General features: G+C 36.2%; 2 protein-coding genes and 1 pseudogene across 2 annotated transcripts; 1 reads left to right on the plus strand and 2 right to left on the minus strand.

The window, feature by feature from the left end:
- Window positions 1-3,067: 3,067 nt before the first annotated feature.
- On the minus strand, window positions 3,068-6,708 carry LOC114632774 (annotated as a pseudogene).
- A 3,177-nt stretch (window positions 6,709-9,885) lies between these two features.
- Window positions 9,886-10,839, plus strand: LOC114632782 (olfactory receptor 52E2-like). Its single transcript, XM_028781393.1, has one exon. It carries the CDS (start codon window positions 9,886-9,888, stop codon window positions 10,837-10,839), a length of 954 nt encoding a protein of 317 aa, XP_028637226.1.
- Window positions 10,840-23,969: 13,130 nt separating this feature from the next.
- LOC114632768 (olfactory receptor 51G2-like) lies at window positions 23,970-24,914 on the minus strand. Its single transcript, XM_028781380.1, has one exon. The coding sequence runs from the start codon at window positions 24,909-24,911 to the stop codon at window positions 23,970-23,972; it is 942 nt and encodes a 313-aa protein (XP_028637213.1). The 5' UTR covers window positions 24,912-24,914.
- Window positions 24,915-27,780: the final 2,866 nt, after the last annotated feature.

Consider the following 27,780-nt stretch of genomic DNA (forward strand, 5'->3'; position numbering starts at 1 on the left):
TCTCTCTCTCTCTCTCTCTCTCTCTCTCTCTCTCTCCTTCTGCCTCAACTACCCTCTTAACTCCCCTTTATTCCCTGAATAAACTTTATTCTATACTAAAACATAAATAAATAATAAATAAATAATAAAATGTTAGTGACAAGTGACATCTGTAGTGGCTCTTTATAATAATCATATTAACAAGTTTCTTGTTCACTATATTATGAAATATATATTTTAATATTTGCTTGATGACAATATATGTGTTAAACTCCTTCTAAATGTTTTATTATTTGTCCCTATTTTCAAACAATTTTTATAGATATGCTGTTTTTTTTTCAGTCATCATATTCTCTTAGGCTTTTACATCATTATTGCACATTTCAGGATTGATATGGCTTGGTAGAAGTCTGCTTCTGAAGACATTTTCATGGATTTGTAGGTAATACTTTTTACTCTTTGACTGTTAGTGTAGCTTTTGATTTTACTAGTGTTTATTGTTTCTCATGGCTGAATCTCACCAGAATTATGCAGAAATTATAAAAGCCATATTAAAAAGACTACCCACAACATGTATGTGCTCAACCGTAACTACGGAGAAGGTAATACTACAGTGGAAATTACATCCTGACATCCATGACTTTTAAGTTTTCTGTCTTTTTCACTATATGAATGGAGAAACAAGTAAATTCCCTACTGACTAGATGAAAATATAAGGCAAGGGCTTCATCTTTCAAAAATAAAATCATGAGAAGAATCAAAAATTGTTGACTGGATTTAATTTTTTACATATGTATTTTGTGTGTTTCATCACTTAACTCACACGACTTCATCTAACATAATGTTCACAAATAGCAAATGGTCAGTGATTGTACATTTGTGTATTCTATTGGCCAACGAGTAGGCAAACAAGCATTTAAAGTCTACATAGCTTTGATATCATAATTTTCTTATAATCTTAACTTTTTCCACAACTAAATTTCACCAAAGTTCTCAGAAATACAATTTCTTATAGACTTGGCTGTCAAAGATTACCACTATTACATTTGTGCCCTATACCAACCCATTATTTAATACACATTTTTATCTCCTATGTAACTTTTAAAAGATGAAAGAAAAGAAAAGAAGATGTGAGTTTAAAGTACAATCTTTCTTACTGATAAAAAAATTACTATGAAGGTTTGGGTTTTTAATCAAGATACATTGATAATCTTAAACATCCCTAAAATAAGGTATATTTTCCCAGTATATCCTGGGAATTTTGTTGCATCTAGTATGAAGGAATTCATAACTTCTTAAACAATATCATTATCAGGGAGCATGTAGATGTTTTATTCAAATCACTGTATTCTTAACAAGTGATCAAGTTTCTGACCTGAAACCAGCACAATAAATAACAGTTTTCTTTATGTTTTAACACCAGATATGTAGGTGTGTAGTGGCAATGATGTACTGAGGGAGCCTCAGAAACATAGGTCCTAGGCTCAGCTGTGGAATAGGAACTAAGGGGAGACTAAAGCTGAAGTACACTAAATAGTGGAGTAGACACTGAGAAAAACCCTCTGACCAAGCCCATACCTTACACAGTGGTGAATCAATAGGATTGAAAGTCTAGTAAAGGTGACATTCACATCTGGAAGTAATGGATGGACTGAGTGCTCAAGGGCTTATCAAAGAAAACAAACCTGCACACAGAAGCCTAGTGGTAAATGCCAGGACTAGATGGCTACACTTATAAACCTATCAAACTTACTAAAAACATACCAATCATATAGAAACTATCCAATATAAGAGTAAAGATTTATTATCTAACCAAGGGACAAATATAGCAGTGAAACATCAAGGCTATTTCATAAATTGAGAAGATAAGAGAGAATCAAGATAGTTCAATCATTCATTACAGTCCTTAAAGGGTCACTTTTATGTCTAATTACACAGCGTAACTGTGAGGTGATTTCCCTGAGAATATCTAGTTTAAGTGCAGTGTGGTTGATACAATAATATAGCTAGATATGATTTCCTCCTTGAAGGTCATTCTATAGAATAAGTATGTTATGAAAAGTCCAAGAAACATATTTGGAAGCCAGCCTCATCTCAAAATGACAAATGGGTCTTTGCAGTTTACAAATTTGTACAGGTTTTGAGATAAAAATTTTTACCATAAAGTTAAGCTTTATCGGAATTTCACAAAGATTTTTTGGCTTCAAAATTTTATTAACATAATACCAATTTTTTATACAGATCTAGATAACACTGGATGACAGTTAAATGGACTCATTTCAATGAAACTGTTAAATAAAGCCAAACATAGTGCTGGACTTGCCATCACTTGGACTTCCAACATCTATAACAGGACCCTCTTCAGGGATGGAACCTAACAAACCTTACAAACAAAACATTCTTTGAAAGGGATATATTATTTCTGAGTTGTTAACATTAAGCTAGATTTCCAACTTTTACAACACATTAATACTTGTTTGAAAAATCTTAGAAAAACAGAACTGCACCACACTGACAAGAAATTCAAAGGTTTTATAATTTTGTTCACAGTGAGAAGTCTCTTACTCACACACGTAAACTAAGTTCCCAGCAATACAGTCAGATACCTATCACTTGCATTAGCTAAGCAAATTTAAGAATATAACTATATTGATAGTCAAAGTCAACGTGTGGCAAGTACTCTGACTTCATGATTTTGAGGCAAGCACTGACAGAGTTGATCTGCCATCAAGGTTACTTTTGGTGAATTTTGCTAATTTTTTCCTCATATGGCTAGTGTGCTTAGGCAGAATTAAAGAGGCACAAAGTGATGAAATTAGGTTCAAAATGAAGAATCATAATTATTTCCTGAATTAGAAATGCTTTTTAAAAATATTTTTAAATATGTATGACATGGGTCTAACTTTAAATATCTAGGTTAGAAAAAGACAACTTTAATCCCAGCACTTGGGAGGCAGAGACAGGCGGATTTCTGAGTTCGAGGCCAGCCTGGTCTACAGAGTGAGTTCCAGGACAGCCAGGGCTACACAGAGAAATCCTGTCTCGAAAAACCAAAAGAAAAAGAAAAAAGAAAAAGACGCTGAAAAGGTCAGTATGTCAAAATTGACAAATACTTTGCTATTAGGGACTGCATAATGTTCAAATGTCCCTTTCCTATTTTGAACATTGGACATCGCTGGCCTTTATTGTGCATTTTTAAAATTAATACCAGAGCTGTGTTTAATTTCTTGGAAAACATTTTCAGTACCTGCTCTATAATTCATTTAGTTCTGATGCTTTAAATTACAGAGTTGAGAGAAGATGGAATGACTACTTAGAAACTTGCCAGAAGAATGTGGATGTAATGTGGTATATTATGACCAAACCTGAGTCACAAATGAAAAGAAAGCAAGAGTGTAGAATGTCAATGTGACAAACGCGTGAGACCACAGGTGCCGAGTGCCTTGAGCTGAGCATCCTGAGAAGATAGTTGAAATACAGCACTGAGGATCTGGACACAGGAAATGACAATGACTACAATGTCACACATCAGAATGGAGACAGCACATAAGCTATAGATGATGTTGACCTTGATGCTGACACAAAATAGGTAGACGTTGCCCATGTGCCCATGAGTGTGTGTGTGTGTGTGTGTGTGTGTGTGTGTGTAGGGGGTGATTTGGTGCTTACAAAAATGGTAACCATAAGGTGAGCAAGACAATGGGTATGGCAAAAACCAATGGTCTCAAAAGGATCACCCAAGCAATGATAAATAGTACCTTGTTTGTCAGTACCCATGTATTGTTGGGTTGTAGTGTGCACGGGACCGGTTTTTTGGGTTGATGTGTGGGTCCTGCATCTGTTTCACCAATCAGCTAGGGCCTCTCGTGGGGACAGAGGCTCGGAATTAGACTGTTTTCACTCCACACTGGCACCAGGAGGACATTGGGCTGTATGGAGCCACAGGACTCTACTTGGGGTTGAGGAGCACAGTCTGAGGTCCCACAGAGGGTTTTGGCTTGGGGATTCCTGGGCCAAAAGGCAGCCAGCAGCCGGCTGGTTCTCAGACTCTTGGACCCCAGACGCTGCTTGGGGTGGGGAGGAGGCGCTGAGGAAGGGCTAAGAACGAAGTGGGGGCATACAGGGTAGATTACCCACAGCCAAAGAGGAGAGGGGGAAGGATGAGTTCCGGGGATGAGTTCTTGGCTTGATCACAGTGGCTCACTTGGCTTGGGTTGGGTTGGTGGTCTTTGTGGCTGGTAATATAGGGAGATCATCAACAGGAGATTAGGCTATAGCTCTGTAAATTGAGGCCTGCTCCACAGTTTCCCACATCGAACTCCAAAGAAGAAAAATAGTTCATTTTCTTAAGATGTTTACTGTCACTGCAGAAAATAGATGAAAACTATACCCTGGTTTCTCAGGGCAGGCTTCAGGTTAAATTCCTTTTGCGAGGAGTAGCATCTGGGAAGGAATGTTTAACTGGCTATGCCCCTCTGGCCTTTAGGTATCTCATTAATGTGGAGATCTGTCTTGAGGCTCTGTGGCCTGTAGTCACACCCCCTATCTGTGGAGGGGCCAGGGGGCATTGTCCTACGTGACTGGAGGACCCCATTCTATGGAGGTCTTTGGCCTCGTGTCAGGAACCTGGAGTCTGGGAGCGTGGCAAAATGCATACCATCCCATAGGATCATCTGGGGTCTCTGGGGATTTCTAGTCAGTGCTCGATCAGAAACCATGCTGTCTTTTCACAGTCCTATAATGTATAATGAAGAGGGTTGCAGATAGCCACGTAGTGATCATAGGTCTTGGCTATAAGCACAGCTGATTCCATGTCAGAAAACAGGTGGACACAGAGCATTTGGATGATGTACTTTTATCGTGAACCAGAAGATTCCAAGCATTTTAGGGATTGTAGATGTGGACAGGCTCAGGTCAACAGATGACAGAATGGCCAGGAAGTAGAACATAGGCTGATGAACACTGTGTTCTGTCTAAATTACATAAAGAATGCTTGTATTCCCAAGTACAGCGGTCAGGAACATAGCAAAGAAAGAAAAACCAGTCCAACAGTGCATGTTTTCTAATCCAGGGATTCCTAGTGTAAGGAGCCCTCAAGGGGAGTTCCCACGCTCACCCAGAGTTGTGCGCACCCAAATAAACACAGAGACCGGCTTGATGCAAAATAGTAAAAGGTAGTTTACTGACAAGGGCCCTTGGGTCGAAAACACATCCCATGCAAGGGAAGGATTTCGATGACCAGCTCTGACAGTTTAAAGTTTATATAGGGAACGGTGCAGGGGGAAGGGGGAGAGCGGGAAACTTTGGCGCGGTTACATTTGATTGGTTACATTTGATTGATTACATCAGCAATAGGTGTAAGTTATCATTTTGGCGGGCACAGCAAGCTTTTCCTGGTGGTCATGATGACTCGTATTTTTTTGTATTTTTGGCCATGAAACCTCAGACTTTCTGATAGGAGAATACAAACACCAGATGGCCCATTTCTCATTTGGGCATGTTTAGACTTGTCAAGGTTTGTCTTGGTTTTGTTCCTACATTCGTGGTCACCTTGCCCTAGGAGGAACTGGTTATTTTTTGTTTTGGCTGTTTTCAGCAAAGTGTTGGTGGTCTGGGGGGTTCTGCTGAGGTATTTTGATATTTTGTCCTCACACTAGGAGGATGGAAGTTAGGAGTGAAATAGAGTAGTGTTGTGTGAAGCCATTCTTTTGTGATTGTTATGCCAAACTACAGCATAAACCAACATATCACATTTATTGTGTAGACAACATTCTTCTAAAATAAAACAAAACCAGAGGCCATATCAGAGAAACTTTTATCATAGTTATCCAGGTTGCTTGGTCATAGAGGTTTGAAAGTACAATATATCTAATATTTAACTAAAAATAAACATATTTCTGTAGAGAATGTTTAACCCAGCAATATCACTGCCCTGGCAAGTAATCACATCTAAAAGCCTAGATCTGTGTGATCTGGCTGGAATACAGACATGCCACACAACTTTAATCCCTCTGGCTAGGATACAGACATGCCCTTAGTACACACCTTTAAGGTAAAATTAGTTTGGGAAAGTAAGCAGCCATGTTTGAAAGTGACATCTAATTGAAAGACAAAGTGATGAATCAGAGAAAGATTTCACAGAATGAATCAGAGATAGGATATTTCCAACTCTCATGAAAACAGTACAAGTAAAACAGTTTTTGTAAGAGCAGCACAAGGAGAGAGAATGAGTCAGTTGGGAGTCTGTGCACTGAGTGCAATGCAGTGGAGTTGAGTTCATTCATGAATTCATACAGTTCAATGCAGATCAGCAGAGGCAGTTGAAGCCAGAGAACAAGAAGGAGACAGAAGATTATAACAAATTGGCAGAATTAGTTTGAAGCCAAGCAGAAAAATTTAGTGAGAAGCTGAGAGGAGCCAGATTTAATCAGTCAGCTTGGAGAGGAGTTTGAGCCAGAACAGCTGAGTTGAATCAGCCAGCCAGAGATCAGAAAAAACTAGAAATAGTGTATTTTATTTGTATTTATGTATTTTATTTTTTCTATTTTATTGAAAATAAATTATTTTCTCGTACAATATAGCCTTATTACAGTTTCCTCTCACTCTACTTCCTATTTTAAAAATGGGCAATGATGATAGAGAGATGTTCAGATGCTAGCACTTACTTCCAAGCACCCAAGTCAGGCAGCTCACAACCAGCTGTAACTCCAGTTTTAAGGGTTCTAACATATTTTTCTAGAGCCTCTGTATACATTGCACTCTGATAAACATACATACACACACATGCACACACATGCACACACACATACACTCATAAACTCGTACACAGACAACTCAAAAACAAAACTTCTAAAATTAGTAAAGAAAAAACATTGTCCCAATTTATCTATGTACTAATCACAGCTGTTCAATTAAATTCTAGATTTCAATTAAGAAAGCAGAATATACAAAATAAACTCTTCAGGTTCTAAGCTAAGAATGGCTGCAAAAGACTAGCTGAAGAATGCTTATTCCTGTGCCATACAAAGGTAATGATTGACATCATGGGAGTCATCAATTCAGATAAATGAAGTCTTATGAAATTAAAAAAAAATGTCTTATAGAAGTGTTGATTTTTATGACTAATTACATTATGCACAAAAGTAGACATGTTTCAGCTGGACAAAAGTCATCAAATCTATATAAGAAATACTTTCCTGAGCTGAGGAACAATGTATTTAATGCAGCAAACTAGGACTTTCTAAGATTGTGTGTGTGTGTGTGTGTGTGTGTGTGTGTGTGTGTGTGTGCATTTTGATTGATCAAGCTTCTCAAACCATTTTTCATACTCTAGTTGCCATCTTGCCTCTCTCTTCTTGGTACTCACACCAGAGAGAGACACACTGCCTTGAAACATTATTTATAAGCAACAGGAAAGCTTATTTCATAAAATGTTCTTTTCTGAGTCTGCTTACAGGGAAATGTGCAGACCCCTCTTCAACAGCACCCCTGTGACAGAATTTCCTGTCTCTCAGTGTCTTCCCATTGAAACTATCAAGAAAGAAACACAAAGTTTTATACATATACATAAAACATATAAATAGACAATCTGTAAGGCATTACAAAGCTACGAGGTAAATGTTAGATTGTGTATATATACTACTTTTCCATGTTATATCTCTCATATTCTTGCTTTCCCATCTTTTTTATTACATTTTCCTCTAAGTCAATAAAAAAGGGAGTTCAAAATTTATCTCTTTCATGCATGTGAATTCCTAGAAAGGAAAATCTTCTCTCTAACACAGGAAGGAGACAATATGGAATTATAGAAATGAATGCCAAGAAAGCCACTAGTGTAGGAGAGAAGAGATTCACAGACATATGCAATGTACTTGCATACAAACCTAATTTATTCTAGTTTGGTTTGCTCAAAAGCTACATTTTTCTTCACTGATCAAGCAAGAATAAGAACTGAATTCCACAGGGACCTGTTTTTTTTTTTCCCTCTTGTTTCTTTTTATATAATGCTGGCTCTAGGGGAAAGGGCAATAATGAAAGGTTCTTCTGGAAAATTTTAAAGTCCTGATAAAAACAGGCCAGGATCACATACAACCAAGGCAAGATTTCATTCTGGAGTTCAGCCTGGTGAGTCTCTCATTTTTCAGCTTTCAGACAATTAAAGGGAAAGACAAAACAGAAGAGAGATCAAGAGACATGGGACATATCGGAGGCAGAAACTGAAAATGAAGCTTTGGAAAGGAAAAGGTGCATGGATAATGAAAACTATGTAACACTACTAGAAGATGCTAGCTAGTGAATTTTAGACAGGTTATTCTGCTTGGTGTCTAATGAATGATAGCATCTTGTTGACATATTTTTTAAACTGTTTTTGAAAGAATTACCTATTCTAAAAATAATAACAGGTTAAAAGTTTACTTGCCTTAATTACTCTCTATTGTCCATATCAAGAGACACATAGAGACTTTATGTGTGAAAAGTAACAATACTTGATCTTAATTTTCTTCAAATATAGATTGAATTACTCAGAAGGCTGTTTTATGAAAATCATTCTGATGCAGATTTCATACTCTGAAGCGTTAATATCATCATATTATACTAGTTTCAAGTATGGTGGTTTGGGCTGGAGACATGGATTGAGTGGTTAGTATGTAAACAAGACAAGTAGAAATGCACATATAACCTAGGTCAGTAGGTAGAGAGAGAAAGAGACACACACAGAGAGAGAGAGAGAGAGAGAGAGAGAGAGAGGGAGAGAGGGAGAGAGGGAGAGAGGGAGAGAGGGAGAGAGGGAGAGGAAGAAGAAGAAGAAGAAGAAGAAGAAGAAGAAGAAGAAGAAGAAGAAGAAGAAGAAGAAGAAGAAGAAGAAGAAGAAGAAGTTGGGAGAAAGAGCAAAAGTAGGTTAGGTTATGTGGTGGGATTAATCTAGGAGTTAGGAGAGGTAAAACATATGATCAAAATATATTCTATAAAAATCAATTAAAAAGGAATTATATATATATTTGTGTAGGTAACATCTATCACATAAATATAGTAGTATTATATATTCTTATTTTAAAATACTAAAACATATTTGTTGTACTAATAGGTTTTACTGAGATAATTCTCTGTATACACAATCATGTATTGATCAAGTCCTTGGACTCCAAAATCTATCACTGCCTCAATTACAAACCTGAAGGTGCTAACATAGCATTCAGCTGGATATCAAGATATTCCCAGGGATTGTGTATTTCTACAAGGTTTGTGGAGGGTTATGTGTTGATTCTGCATGTTTAAGGATGTTGATCAACATGTATAATGGGTAAACATCCAAATTTGTAATATACCAATAGATTAACTTTTACTAATTGATTTGTTCTGGTTTAACAGTGTCTGAAGACGAGCATACAGCCATCCAGAAGCGAGGTTAGTAATCTCTTGGGTGTTTCTTAACACAATCAAGCTGACAATCTTCACCTATCATCACAGTACTATCATTTTGTCAACTGGATTAATTTCCAGGACTCCAAATTCACGGGCTCGTTGAAGCCTAAATTCATCAACATACAAAGATACCCTTTTATTAAAGATGGTCAAAATTAAAAAAAGCACTCATAAAAGGCAATATTAATGTAAAATAATCCTGAAAGATTGGTTATATGGCTATTGATTTCTGAAAGGCTAACTGTACAATAGGTTTAACACAATTTTATTTACTATGTCATGTGTTGCTTCCTCCAAGGCTTGTCCTTGTGGTATGCAGCACATTTGAAATTGATATGATGGCTTCCAGAAGAACATGCGTAGGCTATATCTCATCTCTTTAAATATTACCAGGTCTCCAGTTTCAAAAATCTACCCAGAGAGCTGCCAATTAAATGAACAAGCATGCAATTCTGAAGACTGATTCATGCATTCTCCTATAGGATGATACTTCTCAATGACACTCAGTTTCACCCTCACACTTTCTTGTTGCTGGGGATCCCAGGACTAGAGTCTCTTCACATCTGGATTGGATTTCCTTTCTGTGTTGTATACATGATTGCTCTCTTAGGAAACTTAACCATCTTGTTTGTGATCAAAACTGAGAGCAGCCTCCACCAGCCCATGTTCTATTTTCTGGCTATGTTGGCTACCATTGACTTGGGCCTCTCAACAGCAACCATCCCTAAAATGCTTGGGATCTTCTGGATTAATCTCAGAGAGATACTCTTTGTAGACTGCCTTATCCAGATGTTTTTCATTCACAAATTCACACTTATGGAGTCAGCAGTCCTCTTGGCAATGGCTTATGACCGCTATGTGGCCATCTGTATCCCACTTCGGTACAGCACCATTCTCACCAACAAGGTCGTTTCTATGATTGGCATAGCCGTGCTAGTGAGGGCAATTATCTTTGTTATTCCATTTATATTTCTAATTTTGAGACTGCCCTTCTGTGGGCATCACATCATTCCTCATACCTACTGTGAACACATGGGTCTTGCTCGTCTATCTTGTACCAGTGTCAAGGCCAATGTAATTTATGGCTTGTGTGCCATATGTAATCTACTGTTTGACATAGTAGCAATTGCTCTGTCTTACATACAAATATTACGTGTTGTATTTCATCTCCCTTCTAGGGAAGCCCGGCTCAAGTCCCTCAGCACTTGTGGTTCTCATGTCTGTGTCATCCTTGCCTTCTACACACCAGCCCTCTTCTCCTTCATGACCCATCGCTTCGGTAGGAACGTGCCTCGCTATATACACATACTCCTGGCCAACCTTTATGTTGTAGTGCCACCAATGCTCAATCCTGTCATATATGGGGTGAGAACCAAACAAATCTACGATCGTGTAAGGAAAATGTTATTGCAAGTACGAGGAAAGGAAAAGGAATAGCACATAATTGTATGAGGCGCCATAGATTATCACAACTCACCGAGGAACATACACTGCAGAAACAGTGACTTTCCAACAGGAAGCTAAGTCAACACTCCACCCAATGTGTTTTAAATGTGTCGATTTTCATGTTATTTCATCAAAGATATAACTGGTGTTTTAGTCTGATGCTTCAATTTTCTTACAATTGCATTTTAGTGATGTATGCCTTTTTCCTCTTTCATCAGAGACCTGGTGGGTGTTTTGGAAAATATTTCAAGGTAACCACTATTGTTATGAAAGCTGATGTTTCCTGAAGCTTCTTTTCTCGATGAGACTGTGCTAATTTTCGGAATGCTGATTTTAAAACTGTGTGATCTTGAAGATAAAATGGTGACTACTAAGCCTTCTCTTGTTTTGAAATTTACAAAGCTTTAAATTTGCTAGCACATTCAGCTTAAAAAGTGCCATCCTTTACTTTAGAGCCTTGTATTTCATGAAAATTTACATCACTATACACTTCCAAAAACCATAAATTTTTATTGCAACAGTGTACCAACTTTAGTATACTACTATATTTGTTCGTATTTAACAAAATATGCTTATCCCTTCCATTCAGCCCACTATGGGATATACGTATATCTGTACATATCAGAATGCACACAAATGTTCTTTAATTCAGCTCAAGCTTTTGGTCCTTTAAAATAATTTTCTGGTTTGCAATTATATATGTTTTAGAAACATAGCATTTATTTCTACCGTAACTATAGCCTTTGCCCTGGTGGTATTTATGTAACTAGAAAGTATAAAATAACAGTCTTATCTATTTCTGTTAATAAAAAATCTTTGAAAACTTTTAGTATACCTACTTACTTGCTGATTTATGTACATTCCCTTTTACAGCTGTTTATACAAATCTGTGTTCATTATAGAGCTTTATCACTCTATATTCCACCCTATATTCATTAGCTTACTATCATATATACTCAACATTCACCTAGTTGTTTCCAAATATGTACTACTTTAATAGTTCTTGTTGTCTTTACCTCAGAATAATGTTTTATTTGATATGACATTATATGTGGCATTTTATGGCATCATTTAATTTTATGTTCACTTGATCATTATTTTGCTGATATAAAATTCCAAATATAGATATTTCTTTCAGAGGTTTGGAAAACTTATTTTATTCTATTATTCTTCCACAAATTGATTGGGATGATAATCTGTATGTTTTAGCATTGCTATTTTAAATATGACATCTATTTTCCTTGGTTGCATTTATATTTTGTCTTTGAAGCATCGAAATTTTCCTTACAGGGGTACTTTACTTGTTTGTTGTGTTATACAGGAAACAAAACTTGTGAATCTTGTATGTTTGTGTCTGAATTTTTGTGTTTTATATTATTTATTCTAACTTCACTTATTTTCCTACAATAATAGGACTTAACTCTTCTCATTTTAAAATATAGTTGACTATATGTATATGTATACATATATATTAAACAGTGTAATGTTGATAAAAGAATAAATTGTGAAAAGATTAACTGAACCTAACAAACTCATAATTTCCTTCTATTTTTATTAGTTTCATTGTGAAAACATGTAAACATAAACTTGGTTAGTTTCAAGTTTATAATGCATTCTTGTTAGTCATATTAACAATGTTATACAGTAGATATCCAGAATTCAGTCATCAAACCTCAACAAAATATTTTATTTAACAGTCTTTGGCATGTAGGACAGTTGATACAATGCTTGTTTAGGATATTAAAAATCTGGATATAGGCCTAACCACTGCATAAAACTGACCCTGGTAGCACATGCTTATAATTCCAAAATCAAGGAACATGCTTATAATTCCAAAATCAAGGAACTTGAGGCAGGAAAGTTTGAAAGCTCAGGATCATCATTTCCAACATTATAAGATCTGTACCAGCATGGGCTACATAATACCATACACACACACACACACACACACACACACACGTATATATGTATGTATGCATGTATGTATGTATGTATGTATGTATATCTTGACTAACATTTTCTCATATCTATCCCCAACACCATGGATCTAGTAATAACTATTTTTTTGTTCTTTGCGTCTGTGAGCTAAATGGTCTTTTTTGTTGTGGTTTGGGGCTTTGGGTTTTTTTTTTTTTTTTGGTTTTTGTTTGTTTGTTTGTTTGTTTGTTTTTCAAGACAGGATTTCTCTGTATAGCCCTAGCTCTCCTGGAACTCACTCTGTAGACCAGGCTGGCCTCAAACTCAGAAATCCGCCTGCCTCTGCCTCCCAAGTGCTGGGATTAAAGGCGTGTGTGCACCACCACTGCCTGGCCTTGTTTGTTTTTTTAATCTTGTAAATTTGGAAGATGCAGTTTTTGTCTAAGAGTGGCTAATTTCAGTTATCATAGTGTCATCAGATTTATTCATGTGTTCTCAAATGAGAGGATTTCCTGTTTTTCAAGTCAGGATGGTACATGAATACCAAATTTATAATACGCCCACCTGTTGCTGAAAAGTGAGATTATTTTTGTCTTTCCTATTGTGAACAACACACACACACACACACACACACACATATTAATGACATAATCCTGCCAAGATATATATATATATCTCAAACAAGGAATGCAATTGTAAAATAAGGTGATATTATGAAGGATTTCTTATGGTATCCTTTTAAACATAAAACTTTTAGAGTTGTTTATGGTTCCTTGACCTCCATTGTCTGGCACTGGGCTTGCCTTACTATCCTGAGGACCCTTACAGGAATCTAAGAGCATCCTACATCCCCATGGATGCATACAGGATCCTCCAAGAACAACCAGCTTGGAGTACTGCCTCACCAATCCCTTGGCAGCAGAGTGATGTTCTGTGACCTCCATTGTCTGTGTCAGGGCTCTCTCTGCCTTTCTGAGGAGTACTGCTGGCATCAGGATTGTTCAGTCAACTTCAGGGAAAACCAGATAGTCAAAGGAAAGAATAAAATCACAGTCAACAAGAGCCAGGGCAACATGACACCACCAGTGTCCAGCTATCCTACAACAGCAAGCCTTGGATATCTTTAAAAAAATGGAGGCATAAGAAGATGATCTTAAAACCAATCTTGTAAAGATGATAGAGGCCTTTAAAGAGGAAATGAATAAATATGAAGAAATACAGCAAAATACAATCAAATAGGTAAAGGATACAATAACACTATCCAAGAACTGAACATAGAAATAGCATCAATAAAGAAAACACCAATAGAGGCAATCTTAGAGATGGAAAACCTAGGAAAGAGAACAGGAACTACAGACACAAGCATCACCAACACTAACCTGGATGTAAGTGAGTATCTCAGGCGTAGAAAATAGGACGATAGAAATCGATAGTCAAAGAAAATGCAAAATCTAAAAAGTTCATGACACAAAACATTCAGTAAATTTGAGATACTGTAAAAAGATGAAGCCTGAGCATAATAAGAATAACAAGAGAAGATTCTAAGCTCAAAAGCCAAGAAAGCATCTTTAACAAAATCATAGAAGAAAATTTTCATAACTGAAGAGATGCCTATTATAATTCAAGAAGCTACAGGATACCAAATAGATGGGCCAGAAAAGAAAATTCTCCTGCCTGTACATAATAATCAGAATGCTACATCTACAGAACAAAGAAAGACTATTAAAAACTACAAGGGAAAAAGACCAAGTAACATATAAGAGCAGATTTATCAGAATCACACCTGATTGCTCAACAGAGAACTTAAAAGCTAGAAGGGCCTGAGCAGATGTCTTGCAGATTCTAAGAAACCGAAAATGTCAACCCAGACTACTATATGAAGCAAAATTTTCAATCACCATAGATGGAGAAGCCAAGATATTCCAGGACAAAACCAAAGAGCACATCTGCTATATTTGTGCAGGAACCCTAGGTTCAGCCCTTGTATGCTCTTTGGTTGGTGGTTCAGTCTCTGGGAGCCCCAAGCATCCAGGTTATTTGATTCTGTTGGTCTTCCAGATTATTTGACTCTTGTGGAGTCCCTATCCTCTCTTGGTTCCTCAATCTTTCCCCCAACTCATCCAAAAAAAAAAAAAATCTAGAGCTTGTTCTAATGTTTGGCTGTGGATGCCTGCATCTCCTTTGGTCAGCTACTGTGTGGAGCCTCTCAGAGGACAGTTATCTGTGAATCTGTGTCTGAGAATCCAAGCTGACAGATTAAAACATAGCCTGAGTCTCCAAGGTAGATAAAGAAGAGAGGTACGCCTATAATATCTCTCTATTGATCCTCTGAGGACAATTAAACACAGTGCCTACCCTCAAATTGGTAGGGATTCTTACTGCATTCATGCATGCCCATTTCACACAGGACACCTGTGTATCTAGGCCAGCAGTGATAAATATGGCTGTCAACAGTGTTTCTTGCCAAAACAATTCTATGCACAAGTGTTTTCCACAAAATGATTGTTATTTAAACATAGCCAATAATTTGGACAAAGACTGCAAAGATCTAAAAGACACTTGATTCTCCAGTCCTTGCCAAGGAATTGCCATTTGTGTGAATACACTAGGGGAAAGAGGCTTCCTGTGTCAATGCCATCCTGGAAACAGTGGGCTGACCAGTGAAACTGCCAGAAATTCCTGTGGAAGGAATGCCTTCCAAAATATAGCCATCTGCCATAAAGACACTGAGTACCCTACCTGTATCTGCCCTGCTGGATATGCTAGAAAGTTCTGGGAGACAGATCATAATGAGTGTGCTTCCAGCCCTTGCCACAGTAGGACTTTGTGCCCGGATGGACTAATGGACAATTCTCTTTCTGTGTTCCTGGGTACCAAGAAAGACACTGTGATTTCAGGTGTGAAAAGTGAGTTGGAAAATGGTGAATGTGAATGCCAGACATCTCTACACGGTGCCATATGTCAAGAGGCTTTTGGGGATTACTTTTCTGACTATGCAACTGGATTCCTTGGAGACCATTGTGATTTCAACTTTGATGAATGTGCCAGAGAGCCACATCTCCTTGGAGGTCTAAGTGCGGATGGAGAAAACGAACACTACTGTTGCTGCATGGGGAATGGATTTAAAGGGACTTCAATGCATTTTTCATATTGATTGTAACTTCTATGTTGCAAATTTCATGTTATAGAAAAGTATTGTTTGATATTTCAGAATATATTAACAAATCGCTTCGTAAGTGACAGTCATAGCTTAAACCTAACCCTAACCCTAACAAACCCTAACCCTAACCCTAACCCTAACCCTAACCCTAACCCTAACCCTAACCCTAATCCTAACCCTAACCCTAACATTTTTTTGTGTGTGAGAACTGAGTAGACAAACTGGCCTTAAATCATGGGTCAAAATGAACATTCTTAGTTTGGGTATAGAATGTTTTCCATTGAATGTAGATTGAAAAAACAACAAAGGTGAAGAAATGAACAATTACTAGAATATGATACATAGATAGAAAGGTTATATATATTAAATAGGTATTAAACAAAACCACTCTTATGATCATACAGTGGGACTAAATGCAGTGTCAATCACTGACAAGTCAAAGCGTTTAAGTACAAAATGGCCTTCCTTGAAAGTGAGTGTTTCCACTTGTGATTGTTGCACTGAGTCTCACATATTTGTGACATAACTCAGTTTCAGATTATAGATTTTGACAGAAGACCAAGCCCATAGAAATAAATATTTGGATTACATTGTTTTCATGATTTAGCCTCAACAGTTAGAATGGCTCAAAATATACAAAAGAAGACAAAATGAATTCAAATAACATGACTAATCAAAGTTAGGCATAAAATAAACCTAAGAAATTACAGAAGGAAGGAGGGAAGAAAAAACAGGGCAAAGAGGATGGAAGCAAGGCAAGCAGGAAAAAAGGAAGAAAGGAAAGAAGAGAAAGAGGGAAGGAAGGAGGGAGGGAAGGAAGAAAAAAAGGGAGGGAATCCTTGTCAATATCTTATTTGACTCTACAAGATGTAACTCATACCTGATACATCTAGGGTAACAATTGATCTGAGACTAGATAGCCCAGGAACTTAGGGTAAAACAAAGTACTACTGTTCAAAACAAAACACAACAAAATAAGCAAGCAAAAAAACCCAACAAAACAACAACAAACAACAATAAATGACTTCTAATGACATATGTTACACTCATAGATCAGCGCATTGCTTAGCCATCATTAGAGAAGCTTCCTTCAGCAGATGGGAACAAATATAGAGACCCACAGCCAGACTTTATGCAGAGAGTAAGACCCCTTTGATCACTCAGCCCTAGATGGGATGAATCCATCAAATCCCTATCTTCAGGGCTCAAGGAACACAGCAGAGGAGGAGGCTGAATGAGTGTAAGAGCCAGAGTGGGCAGAGGGCACTGAGAAAAGCAAGGCCCTCTAAATCCACAAGTTTGGATGCACATAGGAACTCAGAGACTGAGGCAGCGTGCACAGGGCTTGCAGAGTTCTGCCCAAGTTAGGGTCCTAGAATTGAAAAGAGAACTAGACACATGCCCTGATCCCTAAACTAAAAGCTACCTATAATTGATAATTAATTACAAATGAAAATTTAGTTTCCTCCAAGGAATTCTTACTGAGGAAGCAAACTACTCTTACAGGTAGGTTGCCTGCCCAGCAGTAAACAGCCAAAACGAAAAAAACAAAACAACAACCAAAGAACCAAATAAAAAAAACTCAACAGTGTCTTTGGGTGTTCTTTGTCTTATGTTGTCATGTCAAGGCTTTTCCTTTAAGATATTATCATTTTAAAATTTTTCTTTCATTTTTATGTTATTTTCCTTGTTTCTTTTTATCCTACAGGTCCATTGCACATGTATTATCACATCCAGTTTAATGTTTTTATGAGAGTCCTTAGTGTGTGAACAGTGAGTACCTTTGTTTCGTCTTCTCTTTGCCTCTTTTCTGTTTATTTGTTTTGTCCTATTCTGATGTGTTAGTTTTTGTTTTATCTGATTATGTTTTATATTATTTTACTATTATCCCTTAGATTTTTCTTTTTGAAGTTTTTATTTATTCTTCTTTTGTGTACTGTCTACATCCAAAACCACAGTTTAGACTCCCTCACTTCCTCCCAGTGCCCTCCACGTCACCTTCCCCATCCATCCCTTAATTTCTCTTCAGAAAAAGGCAGACCTCCCATGAATTTCAACCAAACACAACATATCAACTTGGAATATGGGCTGTCTCTGACACTTTTGCCTTTCTTTAGGACCCTTTTCTTCCTAATATGTTGCCTCATCCGGCCTTAACACAAGAGGAGGTGCCTTGTCTTACTGCCTGTTAAGTTTTTAGTGAGACATAGAAATGGGGTTAATCTGGGTGGGACAGGAAGTTAGAAAAACTGGGAAGAGTAGCCAGAGGGAAACCATAATTAGGGATATAATATGAAAGAAAAAGATATCTAATTTGAATAAAAGGAAAAAATTAAAATCTTCCTATCTATGAGGCACTTCAGGGAATGACAGTTAATCACCATACTAAAGGAAACTATTTGAAGATCACACAAAGGACAAAGGGCATATAAAATATACAATTGTGATATTGCTATATTTATATTCCAATTTGAACAATCCTATATCCAGTAGTAATAAAAATATTGCTTCTCATTACTAGAGTAAAAGTTTATCTTTAAGAAGAAGGCAGAAAACAAAATTGACAGATGGCAAGTAGTTACAGTTAGAGACATGAGCATTAATTATTGTTTCCTTAAAGTTGATAAAGATTATTTACCATACAAAAATATGCACATGTATTTGTATGAATGTGTTCATCGACAAACTATGACTTTTTCTTTGCAAATCCAGAAGGCATATAAATAATACAGTTTACTAAAAAGAAATAATGCAGCATTCAAACAATGTTTACATATATTGAAACAATGAGTGTGTTTTGGACAATGGAATGAATGATTCAAGGATTTTGACAAGTTATTCCAGACTGTAGTGGAGCATTTTGTAGTTTTAAAAACCATAAATATAAAAAACCATAAATACTTATATTAATAAAGAAACAACTGAGACACTACTGTCCTTAAAAGTATAAATACATAAATAAACCAGAAATTCAATTCCCACACTCATGGGTATGTGTCAAAGATACAATTATTGTCTAAGAGAGTTCTTTCTGGGCAAATCAAGGGAAATTTGAAAAAATAAAATCAAATGACCTTACTATAATTTCAATTATGAAATAAATTGTCATGGTAGCCCATACCTATAGTTATAAACAAGGAAAGCTGAGATAAGATGATTATAAGTTTGAGATCCTGACCTCATAGAAAGATAAGATACTAAAAAAAAGAGAGAGATAAAATATTTAAATACATGTTAACAATGAATTACTGAATAAATGATAAGGAAAGAAACATACTTCCATTTCATGGTATGAATTTCTACATTTCAGAATGTAGAATGCTTTCTGCTAACAATGAGAGGACAGGTAACTGTTAACCTCTTCAGTGTAATCTATGCATAATGACTTTATATAAAAAAACTACAATGATGAAAAAAGGATGTTATTTCATTTCATTTATGGGTCTGGGAATCAAACTCAAGACCTCCCACATGTTAGATAAGCACTCTACCTCAGAGTTATGTTTCCTACACTTTAGAAAGAAAGAGTTTAAAACAAAGTAAAGGAAAGGAAGAGATAAGTGGAAAGGTAGAGAGGGGAGAGGGAAAGATGGAGAATAGAATAGTTAGAGGGATATTAGAAATGCTACCCAAGTCACATGAACAAAGTGAGCATCAGCTGTGGCAATTTAAACTTTCAATGTATTTTCTCAACATAGTACATTGAAAGTAGAATTCTGCTGCAGTGATTTTATTTCCCACAACCACACAATTCTTCTCTATTCCTGTAAAAATTATTAGAAAAATCCAACTAGAAGGGCATTTTACTAAATTCCTGTTTAGCACTCTTCAACTGTTAAGATTTTAACAATGAAAAAGTTTTATTTGTTCTTCTTTCATACAATATATCCCGACTGTACTTTCCTCTCCCTCTTTTCTGCTCGGTTTCCTCTCACCTTCCCTCTCCGCAACCACTCCTCCTCAGTTTCCCTTCAGGAAAGATCAGGCTTCTTAGTGATATCAACTGAACACAGATGGAGTAACAAAATACAATATCTAGGAATAAACACTCACATCAAGACTGGGTGATCAAACCCAGTAGGAGAAAAGCAAGTCCCAAGAAAATTTTACAACTAAAAGGGAGTTGAAGAACAACTCTGACTAATGGCATGTGGTACTCTGGTTGATATCTGGGAGGGAAAAGAAGATGATAGGAATTAAGTGAATACAGAAAGAGTACATCACTTGGTCAATGAAGTATCACTCATGGTTCATTAATTAGCAACAAATGTACCGTACTAATCAAGATGTTAGCAATAGGAGTAACTGGGTGCTATAAAACTGGGAACTCTGTATAATTTAATCTTTTTCTGTAAGTCTAAAAAAGTTAGTTTAGGGGTTTATTTGTTTGATGTCTTTTAGGGGATTCCTCTTTTATTTTTGGGAGGTTATTGTTTGTTAGTTTGCTTAAGATTAAAATTTGTTTCTTCCTTCCGTTTTCCCGCTCTGAACCCTCCCATATGCTCCTTTTCACTCCCTTTAAACCCATTCTCTCTTTTTTTTTCCACTAACTGTTATTGTATGTATATATGTGGATCTTCATGTTCATATATATTCCTAAATAAAATCTATTGAGTCCACATGTTGTTACTTGAATGAATATTTTCAAGGCTAACTGTTTGGCTCTAAACAATTGTTTGTTGTGCTAGTCTCTGGTGAGGACTACCACTCCCATTCTCATGTTGATTCAGTTGCCTGTAGATTTTTGTGTAGGGTTAAGGCTTCATAGTCTTTGCCTCATCCAGTTTATCATATTCATTTGTATCATTGTTGTTGATATCATATTTGGGGAATCACTTTGATGAGAATTTATGAGTAGAACTGATAATACTAGGACATATACTATCATAGCATACTCCATGATCTTCTGGACCTTACAATCTTTATGACACCTATTCAACAAGGTCCCCTGAGTTTTAGGTGAGAACATATTTTATACATGTATTCACAGTATGTGGATAATGTCTATAGAAATAGAAATTAAGTCAATATGTGAATTAATTGACAAAAAATAACAAGAAGTAAATTTTCAATAGAAAATCAGAGGTGTATGTAAATCAGATGACAACAGATTAACTTTATAAAGCAAGATAAAGATATAGAACCATTAAACCACAATTCTTTGAAGATATTTCTTGTACTATGTGATTTAAAGCACAAGGCCTACATAGCTCTGGACTAACTCTTCTGAGTATATGTTTTGTCTGTTCAATTGGCTCATTTCTAACAGTAAGAGTAGATATATCTCTGACTCTTTTGCTTGCTATTGAGACTTTTCTCTCCTGTTGAGTTGCTTGATCCAGTCTTGATTTTAAAACTTTTGCTTTGTCTTCCTATATCTGTTTGGTTGTCAACTCTTGGAGGTCTGCTTTTTTCTGAAGAAGAAACTGAAGGGAAGAAGATGTAAGGGAGAGGGAAGGTGGTGGGAAATAGGAGGAGTGGAAAGAGGGTAAACTGGGGTTGGGATATATAGTATGAGAGAAGAATCTATTTTTCAGATAAAGAGAGAGAGAGAGAGAGAGAGAGAGAGAGAGAGAGAGAGAGATAGATAGACGATAGATACTTATATTGTTCATATCAGGTGAAAATTAAGTTTTTCTTAGCAACATAGTGTAGAGATTCTTAACATTTAAAATCAGTATATCCATCAGTCTCATAAGTAAAGCTGAAGAAATGCACTTGACATATATGCATATATGAAATTCCTAAATAACAAAATTTAAAATATCTTGAGCATTCCAAGTCAGTCTATTATAGGAAATCCAGAAAGAGATTAACGCAACGCATGCAGGATTACACTGCTATTAAACAAATCCATTCCTCCATGTCTATGTCTTAGAGACCACATTTTAGGACAAAATGCAAAATGCCTATTGTAGATAGCTCAGAAATAGCTTGAGAAACGTGGCAGAAATGTTTTTTTTAAAAATAATTTGGAACCAGTAGTAATTATAGTCCAAAGATAAAAATGCATTTAACATACTCGGAATAAAAACAGCAATATTCCTATTTTGTTTACTGATATCTCAAAAATGCTTCCCCTTATGCTTCAGAAAATGTGTTAAGACCCAACAAAGAAAGAGAACTTCAAACCAATATTGTTTATGAACATAGATGAAAAAATACCCCAAAAACTTTCAAAAACTGAATCGAAGAACACATCAAAAACATTATTCATCACAATGAAGTAGGCTTCATCCCAGGGATCCAGGGATTGGTGGTTCAATATAAGAAAATCCATCAACATAATCCACTAATAAACAATCTCAGAAAAAATCACATGATCATCTCATTAGATGCTGAAAAGCCTTTGACAAAATACGACACCCCTTCATGTTAAAAGTCTTGGAGAAGTCAGGAATTCATGGCACATATAAAAACATAAAAGCAATATACAGCAAACCAACAGCCAACATCAAATTAAATGGAGAGAAACTTGAAGCAATCCCACTAAAGTGATGGAAAAGACAAGGCTGTCCACTTTCTCCCTGTCTATTCTATATAGTACTTGAAGTTCTAGCTAGAGCAATAAGACAACTAAAGAAGATCAAGGAGATAATAATTGGAAAGGAAAAAATCAAGGTATCGCTATTTGCAGATGATATGATAATACACAAAAGCAATCCCCAAAATTCTACCAGAGAACTTCTACAGCTGATAAACTCCTTCAGCAAAGTGAATGAATGCAAAACTTACTAAAAGAAATAACCTTTCTCTACTCAAAGGAAAAATGGACTGAGAAAGAAATTAATGAGACAACACCCTTCACAATAGCCCCAAATAGTATAAAATATCTTGATGTAACTCTTACCAAGCAAGTGAAAGATCTATATGACAAGAACTTAAAGTTCCTGAAAAAAAAAAAAGAAGTTGAAGAAGACCTGAAAAGATGGAAAGATCTCCCATGCTCATGGGTTGGTAGGATTATCATAGTAAAAATGGCCTCTTGCCAGAAGCAATATACAAATTCAATATAATACCCATCAAAATTCCAACACAATCCTTCATAGACATGGAAAGAGAAATTCTCAACTTCATATGGAAAAACAAAAAATTGAGAATAGACAAAAAGAAAATTCTCAACAATTAAAGAACTTCCTGGAGAATCACCATCTTTGACCTCAAGCTGTGTTACAGAGCAGTCGTGATAAAAACCACAGGGTACTAGTACAGAGACAGACAGGTCAATCAAGAATAGAATCAAAGACCAAGAAATAAACCTGCAAATCTATGGACACTTGATCTTTGACAAAGAAGCCAAAACCATGCATAGAAAAAAAAAAGAATTTTCAACAAATGGTGATTGTCTTAACTGGTTGTCTGCATGTAGAAGAATGCAAATTGATGCGTATTTATCCCTATGCACAAAGCTTAAGTCCAAGTGGATCGAGAACCTCAACATAAAACTTGGTACTGAATCTAATAGAAGAAAAAGTGGAAAATACCTTCAAACACATTGGTACAGGGGAGTATTTCCTGAACAGAACACCAATGGCTCAGGCTCTAAGATAAACAGTTGATAAATGGAACTTCATGAAACTGAAAAGCTTCTGTAAGGCAAAGGATACTGTCAGTAGGACAAAAGGGCAGCTTATAGATTGGGAAAAGTGTTACATTTCATTAACTCACAATTTTATTTTAGTAACATCTACTTCCACTTAAAAATATTTTTTCTATATTTAACTGAATCAACATATATATGCAAAATATTTTTATACTATGGAAAGAAATATAGGACATTATTGTTGATCTAAGTTTTAGGATTTATGTAAGAGTTGCCTTGAAATCTGAATATTTTCAGAAATTGAAGGCTTTTTTTAAAAATGCAAATAAAGCCAAGTTTTAATTCTCTATGCTGAAAAGACAAAGATTTTTCTGACATTGAGGTTGGGAACTAGCATCTTAAAGGCAAAATATTATTAACAACACTTACATTTAAACATTTATATAAATAAGAAATACTATAATAAATGGAAAGCAAAGATTGTTTTTTATTTCCTTTTTCTTAAACTTTGTGTTTCTTTAATTTCCTCAAGATTCTGTCCCGAATCTGCTTAGTCTTCACACTGTAGACAATAGGATTCATGAGAGGCGGAACAAGTAGGTATACATTGGCCATGAGCACATGGACAATTGGGGAAGCACTCTGCCCATAGCGACGGATCATGGACAGCCCAATCATTGGTGTATAGAAAGTGAGTACAGCACAGATGTGGGAAATGCAAGTGTTGAGTGCTTTTATCCTTTCTGCTTTGGAGGCTATACTCAATACAGTGCCCAGGATGAGGATATAGGACAGGAGGAGAAGCAAAGAATCCAGTCCCATGGAGAAGATGACCACCATGAGACCATAGATGCTGCTAACCCAGCGGCTGGATACAGTTGTTTTTATGAGGTCCTGGTGCAGGCAGAACGGGTAGGAGAGTATGTTGATAACCCGATATTGAAGCCTCTTCAGGAGGAATGAGGCTGGGAAGACCAGGGCTAAGGCTCTTCCAGCAATTGCCAAGCCAATTCCAACAATGACAGTATTGGTTAGAATAGCTGCATAGCGCAGAGGTTCCCGAATTGCTACAAAGCGGTCAAACGCCATGGCCAACAGCACTGCTGACTCAATAATTGAGAAAACATGAATGAAGTACATCTGAACTAGACAAGCATTAAAGGGAATCTCCCGGGCTTGGAACCAAAACACACTGAACATGGTAGGTAAGGTCGTAGTGGAGAGGCCCAGGTCAGTGAGTGCCAACATAGACAAAAAGTAGTACATTGGCTGGTGGAGGGAAGACTCAGTTCTGATAATGAATAAGATGGTAATGTTTCCTGCAATAGAGGTGGCATAAACCAAAAATATAGGGATGGAGATCAGGCCATATCTAGTTTCAAGGCCTGGGAAACCAGTCAGAAGGAATCGAGGGTACAGGTTGGAATCATTGATGACAGACATTATGCTGATAAAGGACCCTTCAATCTGCAATGGAAGATATAAATAGAAAATTAAGCTCAGTTCTAGCTCTGTAATAATGAACAAAGCTTGGATGTCCTATTCTGTGCTAGGTATTTTAATTACTACCTGTTCATTATATTTAATTAGCCTTGTATTTGCTAATCAACCCATTAATTTATTCTTTTGTTTCATTGTATACTTACAAAGAATATAATAAAGGAAATATTGCAGTGTTAAAATAGGAAGGTCAATAATAAATATCTTAAAGCTTGTGAAGTGTAAGCTTGTGAATAGGGACGATATTAATTACTGAATTAACTCTTCAAACATCATTTTTTAAAACACACAATGATATCTAAACAGAGAGGGTACTAAGTAACAAAATGGCAAAAGTCCAAACTGTGGATAAAAGGAGAATATTGTGTTATAGTGTTATAGGTATAAGCAAATGCTATAGAACCAGAGTAGATCTTCATATAAGTTCTATAACTAAATTAAATTAAAAAATGGATGAGAAATAAAAAATGTACAACTTGTGGGTTTATTTTTACTGACTTTTCAAGAATGTGATAAGAAACAGCCAGCTTGAGAACATTTATATTTGTGTCACAGTACAATCAGTGTAAAAGTAATCTGAATGTTAGAAAAAAACACAGAAGAAGCTTCCAAAAAGTTATTAATAATAAAATAGTGGGCAAAAGTAATTTCTAGTAGTGAGTACCATGAGGAATATACAGTTGTAAAGTTCAGGCAGACAAAATGGAGATGGATAATAAAGATCATCATGAAGTTTAGAAATCTAGAACCACTTACTTATTTTATCAAATTTTGTCATTTGTTAACAGAATGACAGATTCATATAAAAACTTGAGTAAACAATTAAGATAAATCCAGTTATGACAAGCAGGATGTGTACATGCTGAGAGGAAGTGGTATACTGTGCCAAATGAGGAATTTGGAATGCTTCATAGAGAAAAGATGGGAAAACTTCGCAGATCAACAGAAAAGACATAAACAAGGAATACAGTGTCCAGTTGCAAGAAGAGTTGTGAGCTTCCTGAGCACCAGATAGAGTTAGCCACAGACTGGGTATGCTACGTATGCTGGGTATGCTGGGCAAGCATAATCAACACTTTATTTCTATAGAGTATTCTATGTTAAAATTCTACATCAAAATTCCTATCCTCCATTTACCTAGTTATACTCCTCTATCAACAGAATCATGCTGAAATTTTTCCTGATTAGTTTAATTATGAAATAACAGTGTATAATTCTCTACAGAGGTAACATGAGTTTTCCATGGTGATGGTAATATCCTTCCTTTTAAGATATAAAAAGTAAGGAAAATAAAATAATTTATGTGCATATTACACAGTTATCTAAATGCTATGATAGTGCTACATTTTGGGAAATATTGCTTTTTATACATTACCTTCACTTCCCTTCATAAGTTTCTGGTCTACTTTATCACTGAGCAGTAAGGATATTTTTGATACCCAAAATTATTTTCTTTCTTCCTTATACCCACCCTTAGTAGTTTGAGTTTTTTTCCGTCTCCTTCTCAGGGAGCCACACCAGCATTCATGTCTTTGGTAACACTCTTACTCCTTAGAAATATTTTCAATGTAGAGGATTCAGTCTTGAGTCATTATTGGTTATAAACATGAGCACCTGTTTTCAATGGCTACCCATCTAGAGTCAGTGAAAGTCAGGTGGCAATTGTAACCTAATACCTCAACTATTTTAGCCTGATAGATCACTAGACTTCCTTGAACATAAAAAATAAAGTAGTATTAACTAGAGAATTTTATTAATATTTAAGATGTTTGAGGGAAATAAACGAAATGCCACACACAGCAACTGATAAATAGTTTGATCTCAAGGGAAGAAAAATATTGATCAAAATAATGGATATTAATATTAAACATGGCAACTCAGTCACTGACTCAAAGACACTTTGACCAATAGCTCAAAGCAAGATCAAGTAGGATTTGTAAGTGCTGACAATATTTGTAGGAGTGAGGAAAAGAAGAATTCAAAGCAACATCCATCAGTCCCTTCCACTTCACCAGTTTTGACATTTTAATCTTTATTTAGTATTTTGTAGTACTGTCTTTGGACAACAATGATGTCAGTAATGAACTCCCATTAGAGATAGCACAGTCTCTCAACACAAGGTTATTTTTATTAGTTTTTGAAGACAATAGTCTAGCAGTGGTGGAAGAGCAGATAATTTATCCCTTTTATCTGTCCCAGAGCAGTGATTTCACTTAATCTAAGATCAGCAGAGGCTCTCAACTTTCTTTCAATGTACTAGATTCTTTAAACATACAATGCAGCAATCTTATACCCACTATTCTTACCTCAAAGTACAGGCACACCTTAGTCTTTAAGTACAGACAGGCATTCACCCTGACTCAGAGTTTCCAGTCTATCAATCTGAGGAACTCTCTGTAGGTTGCTAAAGTCACTGAAGATTGAAATAAAAAAAGAATAAGATACACAGTGTGTCCTGAGACATAGAGATCTTTATGGCAACACAGGTGCCTCAAAGCAATGTTCAGTGTCTTTGGTGACTCCAGAGCCTACGCAGGGTATTTCATGCCTTGGATATGTTTGACAATATCTGGGCAGGTGCTGCGTCATCACCTTGCTTCTTTTAAGGACTCTGGCCCTCTTGTCCCTCTTGACTAGTACATTACCTCTAGCACATTCTAAAACCTTTGGGAATAATAATTGATGGCAAAACTATTTATCCTCCCCAAAGGCAGATGGTAGACAGGTCAACCTAGACTCTCAGATTGGGAAGCAATTCAGGAGTGCCCTAAGGATCATTTGATGAAGACAAACAACGGGTGTCATTATGTTT

The sequence above is a fragment of the Grammomys surdaster genome, unplaced genomic scaffold (genome assembly GCF_004785775.1).
Source record: "Grammomys surdaster isolate TR1022 unplaced genomic scaffold, NIH_TR_1.0 425, whole genome shotgun sequence".
Classification (NCBI taxonomy): Eukaryota; Metazoa; Chordata; class Mammalia; order Rodentia; family Muridae; genus Grammomys; species Grammomys surdaster.